The following is a 12,764-nucleotide window of genomic DNA, read 5'->3' as shown; positions in this document are numbered from 1 at the left end:
TAAATAGTTCCCGTAACCTCGTGTACGACATTGGAGTATTGCGTCTTCGTAACATGTACCCGGATTTGGTCTTGGATATATTTCTGAAAACATACTCATCAGACTCCGGTGGAATGTTGGAATAATCCATATATTTCAGTAAACAAGATACTGGACACAGTTTGGAATTTGTTCTGCCTATGACCAGCCAAGAATCGTCTCTATACACATCAATCTTCGACTTTTCTATAAAGAGCATCATATGAGTATCTTAAAAAAGGAATATCACATCTGGAAATATTCAAGAGTTCTGCGGACCTCCACAACCCTGAATATGCCAATAAACACATCGTAGCAATTCTCAAATCAGCCAAAGAGGGTTGAGACATTCTAGCATCATAAACTTTCTCTAATAACTCAATAGTAATTGGTGCTTTTCTCGAAATCGACTTTGCTAACTTACGTTTAGCAGTTTCCAAAACATTTCTCACCAGAGAACTGTCTGTTGGGTTTTCAATACCTACACTGACATGCGCATGCCTGATGCTATAATATGCTGTCTGCACAGCAGCAAAAGATTCACTTTACTGAATTACTGACAATAAATACAAAGAACAATGCAAAGGTGATATTGGTAACTTTTTGCTCATAGACAATGATTTAACCCATACCGATTATTCCTAATAGTAGAATCGGCTCTACAGTGGGACAACAATCTCGGCAAACCGGCCGGTCGCTTTCTTTAGCTGTGGGCAGGTACATCCACTCCTTCACTTGTGTGATATACACATTGCCGACTGCTAACAGAGGCCAAAAGCATGAAGAATATCACTCTGGTACAACAAGTGTACCTCTAGCACCGCACCCCGACATATGTCTAATTGTTCTTGGTATGAAACAGACAGGAGGAACAACCCAGTTCAAACCACTCCATTCCACCGTGAAAGTCAACAGCATCACAATCAGGATTGTAAAATCTAGAATTGAACCTTACAAGCTTGGTATTCTAGTAACTAGCAAACCCATCCACTTCATGTGGACCCCATTTGGCATCAGTTTGTTGAAATACGTTCCTGGCAATTGCCCAATCATCGTAATCAGTCACTCTGCTCAGCATATCTGCTAACTGATTCTCACAACGAGGAATCCACTGCAAAGACAAATGTATCTGGTTGACAGAACATACTTGAAATATCTGCATGGCTACATCATGTAAATGCTGTTTCATGCTAGCCTTTTCAACAATAGATGCAACATTTTGACTAGCAGTAAACTACGTAATTCTGTGCGATTTCAAGGATGGTATGAAACTTTTCAAAACCAAATAAACCGCCATAAGCTCTCTCCAGGTGGATCTACGGTTATCCTCCTCAGCTGACCACTGCCCGTGCGCCTTTGCACCAGCCAACTCAACACAGTACCCACCAAACCCTGTATCGCTGGCATCACTGAAAATCGTCACCGAACCAAGTGACTGTTTGATCAAAGCCCAGCTATTCAACCTTTTGATATTGTCTTCCCAAAAATGTAACTGATCCACACTCTTCGACGAAAAATGAACCCAACTGTTCCAAGATGGACCACACACAATATCAACGCTTAGAGACCTTGTCATCAGTTGACAAACTGAGCCCAGCATAAGTTTCATAGACACAACCTGACCTACTACAGATGGCACACTTCTAACTTTGTGATAACCAGTCCTATTGTTCAACAGCTCCTGAACACAGTTCAACAACTTCATAAATTTTCTCTCGGGCACCGACATTGCCATAGTAGTTGTATCTATGTAAAAACCAAGCCATTCTAAACTTTGCGATGGATACCATAATAACTTCTCCACCTTTGGCGCAAAACCTGATTTAATCAAATCATTCTTGACACTCTCCCCTATTGTCAACGCACTTGTAACAGAAGGAGCTGACATGATATCATCATCGAGGAATGCATGTGTAACGACTTTCTTGCTTTCAAAACGCCACTTCTTTACCAACTGACGCGTGACTTTTGTAAAGACATGAGGTGCCGAAGTGAGACCAAAAGGTAGGACCAGGAATTTATAATAACTCCGCTTCCCAAACGAATGCGACCACGAACACCCCAGAAAATCAGTATGTAGTGGGAATATATCTAACTTGATATCGAACTTGATTAACCAGTCACTGGAATTGATGTAGTCAAGCACACACTTCCAGTCTTCATATTTCACGGATTGTCTAAACACGTACTTGTTAACCATGGAAAGATCTAGAATCAAACGTTTCTTGCCAGATGATTGTAAAGAAAGTGTCAGTGGATTCACAACGTAAGGTGCAGATGTACATTCACCTACAAGTCCTTTTTTCACTGACTCAATAATAGCATTCATCACAAAGTCACAAGTTGTTGAGCAACTCCAATCCAGACGGCACTGAAACAACGGGAATTTTGTAACCGTTTGCAATGAGATCAATTACACACTAGGTTACATAAGATTTTACCCTTATTTCGGCCATGCCCTGCTCATATTCGAAATCGTCAGTAAAACACATTTGATTTATCAAAACACTTCACTGACAAGAAGGAATCCTCCTCATTGCGACGTTGCTGTGGTCGTGGATTGTCGGGTGATCGACTGACTGTAGAGGTGGGGACAATCTCTTCTAAAATGGGTGAATTCGCCACAGTTGAAACAGGCTCCACTCCTGGGACCTCTGACACGAAAGGGCTGGTTGATTCAAACCTGCTGAATTAGGAAGCGTGCTTTCTCCCTGCGATCGTCGACTCGACCGATTTGTTGTATACAAAACTTGCTTCTCTGACGGATCTTTTTGCAAGCCTTATTATCTGCCTTTTCAATCCTCTTGTCATCATCAGAAATATCTGCCAAATCATTAGCAACATACTTCCGTACAGTTTCCCATCCTCCGTCGGAGGAATCAGCAATTTTTATCAGTTTGTTTCTGCGTTTTAACTTTTCAATACCCTCCGTGACAAGTGAATCTGCATCCTCCTCAGAGTCTGCGTTCACAGATCTAAGTAAACAATCCAAGACCTCTGAATTGAAACTACATTGTATTCTGTTACCCTCCTTACTAAAGGTGTACTCCGTTTCAGTGAGTGAGTGAGTTAATATTTTACGTCACATCTCAGCCATATCGTGACGAGAACCTTTAAATGAAATATATGCATGTGGTAAAATCTGTCAACGAAGGACAGTAAAACAACTAGAATATCACAATTTCAATTAAAACTAGCATGGAAAGTTAAAACTAATAGCACTATTTAGACAATACAATATAAAAACAGACTATAGATCGCCAACAGCAGAAGGTATATCACCACACTAGGGACCATGGGGACTTACAGTACCTTTGCTACCTACATGGACCCTAGTTGGATTTACACCATCCTTTCAGCTGCTGGTGATCGTAATTAAAAATTAAAAGAAAATGAATACTACGATTAAAAACCTGGTACACTTAAATTTACTGTAAATGTCTGTGGACTTACGTACCCTCTCAGGAGGACAATAATTTTACAATACTTCAACCCCCCTTGAGGGCACAGTCACCAACAATTCAAGTTACTAATTCAAACTACCAATCATTAAAATACATCTATTTACAGAACATACTATTCACAATACAACCAAAAAATCAATTTCTTTTAAAAAAAAACAATAATTAAATGAGAATTAACGCTGGTAAAAGATCCTTAATTATTTTGACTGATCCTCACCTTTTAACAGGTATGCATGAGTATATCTAGTGTGGCCAATGCGACATCGTCGTAGTATGACCTCTTCAAATCTGGACTGACAACTCAAGTGGGTATAACCAATGTAAGGTTTTATCTCATGTAATTTATTGATACCCACTTGGGTGTCCCACTTCTTCTGCATCAGATCACGGATACCAGATCTAATGATGGCTTTGTAATCACTATCAGGAACAAGAAGTGGTGTCACAGATTTGTTGAGTGCTGCTTTAGCAGCAGTATGATAAATATATGATTTAACTTTGTAATGATCAACGATTTTAAAACATAACTTCTTCCAAAAAGAGCAATGACCAAGTGGACATTAACGTGTCACAACATGTAAATTACAGAAACGAGTTCCGTCCGCCCGTGCGTCAGTCACACGCATTTCTCCTAAACTATTCGTGATAGCTTCATCACATTTGGTACACATGTCAGCCATGATCCCGAGATGTGCCCTTTAGGGGTTAGACCCAGACATGAATTTTATTTTCTGTTACCTTTATGTAAATATGACTTAGGTTGTGAGAATATCATCTTAATCTGAGCAGATCTCTTTAACTATATATATTACCTTCATCAAACTTGGTACACATGTTCACCATTATCCCAGGTCACCATGGCCACATGTGTGTGAATTTTATTATTCCTGGTTTCGATGGAAAGGTGGCTTCAACTTGATTTTCTTTATTGTTGCGACTCATGTTGACGGCGTGGTCTTCTAGTTTGTCTTTGTAATTTGTCTCTACCACATCATCTAAGTTTTGTGTAAAAGTGAATCGAAAAGGATAGAAGTCTCGTTAAGATTTAGTTCTGACACTGGTTTAATTTTCGATCTTTTGTTCGATCCTATCCAAATGAGATATGTTTCGGTTATTTTAACCTTCAAATCTGTAAAGAAGCTTCGTATATTAAATACTGGATAGATGCATTGTGCTGAACCATCTAAAGTGCATGTTTTTTTCATCGGGAAATAGATTCAGTCAATATTCAATGTTGCCGATCGTATTACCCATAATCTTCTAATTATTTCGAATTATTATCGCTAATATCTCCACACAAAAATAAAATATACAAAAGGAGTACAATTTTGATTTGTTACCTATAAAGATAAACATAACTGTCCTTTCAGGTTAGACATATTTAACGATCTGATGAGGTATGTATTTATATAAATCCATAACAACTTTAGAACTTCAGTCATGAAACCGTCTCGTCTAGGACGTTTCTTGTTTTTTAAACATTTCAGTGCAGAAAGCAGGTTTTCATACTCTAGCTGCCCCTCCAATGCTGTTGAAGTAACTTCGTACAGTCATTAAGATTTATGTCGTTTTCTATCACTGGTTTTGCCGCAGACTTAACTTTCTCTTGTATCTCTTGTTGTTTTGGGAGAGTTTTGCCATCATTAGTTTCCAGAAGAGAGGAAGACTTACCACAGAATGTTTTAGAAGTGAGTAAGACTTGTTTGAGAAATTTCTTGTTTCAAGACCTAAAAGACCATAGGTTCTTGTTTATTTATTTTTTAATGTGTTTAGTCGAAAATGATGCTCAGTAACTTCTAATGAGGCAGACTTTGTGGGAGTGTCACTAGTTCTGTCATATCTTCTTTAAAATTGTTTAAATCTCCTAGTAACACAAACGTTTAAAATATTAGTTGGTTTTGCCACAGAATGTTTTAGAATGGAAAGACTTAACTTCCTCTTGTATCTCTTGTTGTTTTGGGAAAGTTTTGCCATCATTAGTTTCCAGAAGAGAGAAAGACTTGTTTGAGAAATTTCAAAGACCTTAAAATGTTGAGTGGGGTTTTTATCGGCCCAAACTGTCATTTCACGTAAATATAAGACCCTGGGTCCTTGTTTATTTCTCTTTTTTAGTCGCTCATGATTTCAGGAACTTCTTCTAATGAGGCAGACTGTGTAGGAGTGTCACTAGGTCTGTCCATAGATTCTGTCGTTTCCTCTATAACATTGTTTAGCTCTCTTAGTAACACCAACGTTTGAAAAATGAGTTGAGCGTCTATAACAAATTTGTTGTCGTTATCAAATGTGTTTTCATATCGAAGGCAGGTTTCTGATATAATGTATACTACATATAAACTACATCTACGCGTCTCATGTTATGTAAAGGAACTCCTTAAATTTCCAATACTCCTTGCGTCTAAATCACTCAAATTAAGAGAAATCGATTTAGGAGAGTGATCAGATTTAAAAAATTAGGTTGTTTTTTGTATCGGTAATAACATGGATCATATTGTGGGATACCAAAAAATAATAAAGTCTAGCTTGTTTCAGTGAGCATAGTTTTCGCCAAGTGTATCTTATTTTATTAAGATAGCTTTACGTCATGTGTCTAGGAAGTCAAGTTGATCTTGGGAATTGACGAATTCTATCTCTGACTTTTACATTATTCTTATAATTTTTATATGTGTCTATGAATTAAATTTGCATTACGTCACAGACAATAACACGATCATTTTGAGGGGAGCATATTGTTGAAACGAGAAGTTGTGGTTGTCAATGTTCGGCGCACACAGTTTGACAACGGAAGATTTTGCAATTATCTATAGTCAGCGGCATAGTCAAAATAGTAGCTTCATTGTCTTTTTGCACAATATCAAGTGTGTAGTCTACACATTTTGCCACACAACTAATAGTACATTTTTCTAGTTCCAGTATCTTACTCAGGGTTCTGTGATGTGATCTCTCCAATGGAGTATGGTCATATGTTTCAGTACACAGAGCAGGCTTACAAAGATGTACGAAGGGTGTTACACTGGCCTCCGTCATTCCATAACTGGTGCAGCCATGCTTGTTGATTAGACAGTAATAAATTGGCAAAATTGGCAAATAGCTTCAAAGTCCCAATGTGTGATATGTTCAATATATCTTTCAATTGCCGGATATGTATCGTGTGATAAGCACTACTACACCAGGATTTCCAGACAGTGTGGGGCCATCTGCTGATGGAACGGAGAAATCTTGGTCTTTCAACCAAATGATCCCAGTATTTCCCTCTTACGACAGTAAGTCGCTGGAGAGCAATTTTACCCCAGACTGTCCAACATAAGAGACCATGTGAGACAATCGGTCTCGTGATAGGTTAGTCCCAATGCTGTTGCCAAAAAACAATGTATGTCGCCTATATCAACTGTTACTTACAGAGCGAATTGTCAAGTTACATATAATCAGTATCAACTGTGCAATATACGCACACATGTTGATTTAGACTTTGGGAGACGACTTAGATGCATTAGAATTAGAAATTAGGCGGAAAACCTTAAAATCGTATGTACATATTGATTGTGAGTATTGTCGTAGTGAGTGACCTCGTCCAAATGGATACAACGGTGACAACTGTCGTTCATTTTCCGATTTCAGTTCGCATGACGACCTTGCTAGTGAAGCAGAGAGCTAATGAATTGACAGTAGTTAGTGCATCATAGACCTGGCTCACGTAAATCACTATGTTCATCGGTCAATGAAGGTCACCCCTACTACATGAGCCCTGAGATATTGACAGACCTCACCCAGATGTTCATGACCAAGTCAGCTGTCGTCAAGTGCATTGTTCATGCAAGCATTGCAAGGGCATCAGCTGTGATCAACAGGACGTGTGTTAAAAAGTTACAAATGATTCCCCACCTACGTAAATATTCATTTTTCCAATGTCAGTAAACTTAGAAAAGTTTCGCAAAGGAGTGTAAGGAGTGTGCATATTCGGTGGTAGGATAGCAATAAGCTTATCAGGGTGTCGTGTTAAAGCTTGCCAGTGTAAAGTGCTGTTGTATATCTGTACACATGCACATTCGTGCTTTAGCATGTCTGATTCGGAATTCAGACATTATCCCATAGAGACGTGTTTCCTCAAATTTCAGTTACTCACTAGAATATGCTCCACACCTATAATGATTCATGTTGAGTAGAAAATAGAAAATTCTTGGCCCTAAGATTATACTGAAGTATTCCCATTCTACATACCACTCTTGAGCAAGATCATGAGACTGCATCCGATGATAACAATCATTACCATGTATTTAGGCATTTGCCTGAATCATGTCTTTTGACAATTTTAAAAATATTTGACAATGTTTGTAAAACCATGGAACGATTGGTAAACAATAGATTAGTGTGGAATTTGGAACCAATCCTATCCCAGATACTCAATGTGGTTTCTGGAAAGAACGAAGCACTATCGATCATTTAAAGCGATTAGGATTTTATTTTAAAATTGTTTTTGCAAATAAACAACATATGGTGTCAATGTTCTTCGATATGCAGAAAGCACATGTTAACAGCTCTATTTATACAGTCGAATCCATAGTCATTTTAACGGCTCTTAAATATATTCAAAGACGTCCTAAAGGTAAATAATATATATTCTTTTCTGACTCTCTTTCGTGCCTTCAGGCTATTAAAAACCGATATGCAAAACATCCGCTTTAATTGAAATTATTAACTTATATGAAGAACTTGCATGTAGCCAATGCCACATCGTGTTATACTGTTACCCAGCCATGTTGGCATTTCTTTCTGGTAACACAGTGGATGATTTTGTAGTACTCAACAAAATCTGCGACACCACTTCTCATCTCATACTCTGATTAGAAAGCTATCACTAGGTCTTATATCCGTGATGTGATGCAAAAGAAGTGGGACATTCAAATAGGTATCAATAATTTGCAACAAATAAAGCTAACTATGGCCATACGAGTTATATTGATGATTATTTGTTAAAAGGCGAATATCCTCCCTCCCTTTTGCATAAGATAATCACGGTAAGGTATGTCCTTCTCAGAGGCTGAATATTTCAATGTCAAAAGACTTAAGGATCTTTTTAATAATGTAAATTATCATTTAAATTGAATTATTAGGTAAATTGTTAACAAAATGTTTTGTAAATCGAAACATTTCATCTAACTAGCGGTGGTATAGATTATTTATTTTAAACTTTCCTGCCAGTGGCTGAAACGTTTTCAGTTTCAATTAGGATATCTTGTGACAAGCATTTGACAACCTATCAATATCACTGAAAGGTTAAGGTTTAATAGCGCAGCAAGGGTGTCTTTGACTTGGCCCTACAAGCCAATTAATGGGGGTCGTCAGCTTCTCAACTATGGAATGCAGTCTAATTCAGTATGCATCAAGAGAACATTTGTCTTTGAATGAGACTGGATAGGCGAAAAGGAATTATTCAATATCTCCTTTAGTTAACATGTGGTGTTCGGAAAGCAAACAGGTGGTTCAAGCAGGAGAAGACAACACCCTAAATCCATCACCAACACTAAACCTGGTTTTATATTCAAGAACCGAAGATTCCAGCTTTGAGTGATGAATGCTCGGTCAGTCAGCACTCACTGAAACCTGGTTTTGAACTGTTCACCTGGACCGCATCGCAGCCATCAACATGACGCCGGAAGGATAAAAACTGCATACGCCATGCAGTAGGCCACGGGGTGGCAGTGTTTCAGTTCTTGTCAAAACGCTATTTTCAGTGCTCTAAGAAAAGGGCAAAACTCTATGTCAACGTTTGAAGTTAAGTGCTGCTTAAAGCTAGATCAGAACGACCACATTATGTCTTTGCTGCTGTGTACTTCGACATACATGCCTCACTTTTGAAACCAGTGCTGACGTTTTATGCAAATTCATCATGGTACAATTATCGTATCAGAGAAGGAAAGCAGCAGCGACGAAAGCTGGAGCGTCCAATGCATAGGACGAGGCTTGTTGTTCATAAACAAACGCATACCTACCATCGTTACCATGTCTGGTCGAGCAGGCAAAAGCACAGCACTTAAAAGAGACTTTAGATGGTGCGTCAGGACAGAAGGAATTCTTGCAAAGCTCAAACCAACTGTTGTTTAAGAAGAAGAGCAAAGTATACCCATCAAGAGACACAAAAGAGGAAATATTTTGAAAGGGTCAAGTACATTTACTTGGATATTGGAAGTATTCGTCACAGATCAACACTGGAAATACCTGCACCATGCTTACAATCTTATCTGGCCAGATACAGACCAGCTACTTAAGTAGAGGTCCTGAATCTGAGAAAAACGCTTGTGTAAGTTCTGCTGTCCTTGATCTTATGTCAATCTATGACTCTGAACGCGAAAGAAAATGTTGAGCTGTAACGTCAACTGTCACTAACATATTTAACTTGTCTCTCTCTGAATGTGTCATACCAACACAGATGTTGTCATCAATGTGAAAGAAACATAAACTGGATCCAGAAGTGATCAACAACTACCGTTCTGTGTCAGATTTATTATGATTATATTATTATAAGTGTTCTTGTATAGCGCACAGATCAAACTGCAAGGCAATTTCTCTAGGCGCTAGGTATTTTTCCCTCGATCACCGGATGTCAATCTCAACAGCACATCGTATTTCAATCTCAACTCCCTGGGGAGTATACAACTCTTGCTGCCACTAGGCGCACCGAGTTTATTGTGGCTCTCTCATCCTAACGAGGTACCCAATTGACAGCTGGGTGGACTGGGACACATAGTCACAGCACTTTGTCCAAGTTTACTGCACGTTGCTGTACATGCAACTAGGTGTATGCACGTGTTCATGTGGCCACCATCTGGTCATATACCAACGGATTCGTGGGTTCTTTTAAGTGCACAGGGTTGTGTACTGTACACTAGGGGTTGTGACAACACTGAAAGAGTCTGCACACAAAGTTGACTCCAAGGTTTTTACACCCGGTCACAGGGGGGCTCGATCCCGAAACCTCAACCTCGCTGGATCACTAGCCTGGCGCCTTAGCCAGCTCGCCCACCATGCCATACCTACATCTCATGGCTCACAGAACGAGTACTTGCCTCTAGACTCAGAGAAAGTGCTCCTAAATACATCTTTTGAGACAATGCTTTCGGCATACACAGCACGGAACCACGCTTCTGCGCGAAGGAGCAGGTGCTCTTGACCTGCCCGCATCATCTGACACAGTGAACCATGACATTCCTTTCTCAACTGTGCATTTTCAGCAATATCCAACAGCAGCAGAAACTATTTCAAGTTAAATGGCGAAGAGAAAATACAAAACTCTTCATTGTGTGCCAAAAGTCAACTGCATATAAACTGGATATCCCAAACATCACCATCGGCGGCAACAGCATTACTCCCAGTTCAGATGCGAGAAAACTCTCTTTGACTCGACCTTCAGCCTCCACAAGCATTTCAAACAGACGTCTGTAAATATAAGGAATGTTTCGCTTGTCAGAAAATAGTATAGATGTTTCTGCTTCGCTTATGCAAGCACTAGTTATCTCACAGCTTGACTACTGTTATTTCTTCCTATATGGATTACCAAAACATCAAGTTCAGCAGCCACAATTATTAATCCAACCAGCAAATTCGAATATGTCGCTCCAACCTTAAACTTTCTATTGGATGCCCATTGACCACTTTCAAGCTCTTAACAATTCTATAAAGCAGCTAATCATCTTGATCATCTGTGATCTGGTCCAGCCACACGAAGCTCCACGCACCCTGCGATCTACCACTCCACATCCAGAACCAAGAGTAACGGTGATAGCCATTGCTGTGGAACAATTTGCTAGAAATGATCAGTGCATGTCAGACGCTAAACTCACAATCGTAACTCACGATCACCTAAAAGCCTTTTCCATACCTAATATACTAAGCAGTCCATCTAACTACATCGATGAGCAATCGACTGCAATTAATCGATACGTTGATACCTCAATTTCATTATCAATCTTCCGAAATTAAATACCTCATGTTCTAGAAACGTTTCTTCCATCTGCCTCTGCACGCAGCTGCCCCTGCTAGTAGACCATTACTAGTGACCACTGTCTGTCCATAAATATATCAGATAGCCTTGAGGACAAGATCAAATAAGTATAATTCTATTTTCCTTATAAGATCCAAAGATCAGATAGGGATCCTGTGAGGGTTAAGCAAATTGCCTTGCCGGGCAGAATCCATTTGTAGGTGAATCACCACTTTCCAGTCTATCTGTCAAATGTCTCCCATTATCTCCTATTTGGGCCAATGGTTTATATTGGCTGATATTCTCGGTGTGGACAAAATCATACTTATCAACTGTTCTTCAAACTTTTAACTCACTCTATCATCTGATGTAATTCAAGATGTGTCATCTCTGGTGTCCCCTGGCATAATATTGCGGGAATATTTCTAAAAGGGGCGTAAAACAATACACACTCAGTATTAATTAGTTACTGGGGAAAGATATTTTCACGCTTAAAATGAAACGTCACGTATTTAGTTATCACAGACGAATTTGTTTGATTTAATCCGTTACACTCAGTAAAAGGTGCTAATCTACTGTATGCGAAATGTGTCATAATTCTTTGCTTGTTTGTCACAAATCTCACCAGTGTGATCAAATACTCTATGGACCAGACAAACCAGTGATTGATGTCGAAGGCATCAACGTATAGGGACATTTAAGCGTGACAAGTCAGTCGCTTCTCTAGAACAGGACGCCTTGCCGGAAGCACGTAAAGAAACGTGTGGCGTGAAATATTAACTCACTGGGATTACTTGAGTGCTAATAATTTGTTGTCTGATCATCTTCGATGGAATGACACCAAGTGTGTATTTCTCACAAGAGGATCTCAGACTATTTGAGAACTTTGGCCACATCTGCAACTTATGTGTGAGGACGATCTAATGAGGGTTTCTCTGTTTATGCAGATGTACTTAATATAACGTAACCTATTTTCATTGGTTTAGTTAAATGGATGTTATGTTTTCATTAAAGTATATTTCCTCGTATTCAAATGTTATTTTAATGTATAAAATACATTTAAGAGTCTATGGTGTACGTTTGGGGATCTGTACGTACAGAAAGAATTTCAGAAAATAATCATCTCAGAACACGCAACTTGCATGTAATGATTCATATCTGTGAATTTGATTGTACGTGAAGAGAGAACCTTTTGATCAAAAAATAAATATATAAGAACGGAACGAGACAACTGATGAGAAGAATGCACGTTTAAACATAGATTACATTGGTAGCATGCTGCACATCACAGTCAAGACCTGCATCAG

General features: G+C 39.0%; 1 protein-coding gene across 1 annotated transcript in view; it reads right to left on the bottom strand.

Annotated features, from left to right (window-relative positions):
* Nucleotides 1-11,263, bottom strand: part of LOC137256471 (zinc metalloproteinase dpy-31-like) — a 31,873-nt gene extending 20,610 nt beyond the window's left edge. Inside the window, exons 1-3 of the mRNA XM_067794310.1 lie at nucleotides 11,213-11,263; nucleotides 10,515-10,648; nucleotides 2,702-2,993 (exon numbers count right to left, since the gene is read on the bottom strand). Of these exons, the coding sequence (XP_067650411.1) occupies nucleotides 2,702-2,993; nucleotides 10,515-10,648; nucleotides 11,213-11,263 (477 nt within the window). The remainder of the gene's footprint in view (nucleotides 1-2,701; nucleotides 2,994-10,514; nucleotides 10,649-11,212) is intronic.
* Nucleotides 11,264-12,764: the final 1,501 nt, after the last annotated feature.

Source organism: Haliotis asinina, chromosome 11 (assembly GCF_037392515.1).
Source record: "Haliotis asinina isolate JCU_RB_2024 chromosome 11, JCU_Hal_asi_v2, whole genome shotgun sequence".
NCBI classification, from domain to species: Eukaryota; Metazoa; Mollusca; class Gastropoda; order Lepetellida; family Haliotidae; genus Haliotis; species Haliotis asinina.
The sequence above is the reverse complement of the archived record's forward strand: the minus strand, read 5'-3'. Positions and strand labels throughout refer to the sequence as shown.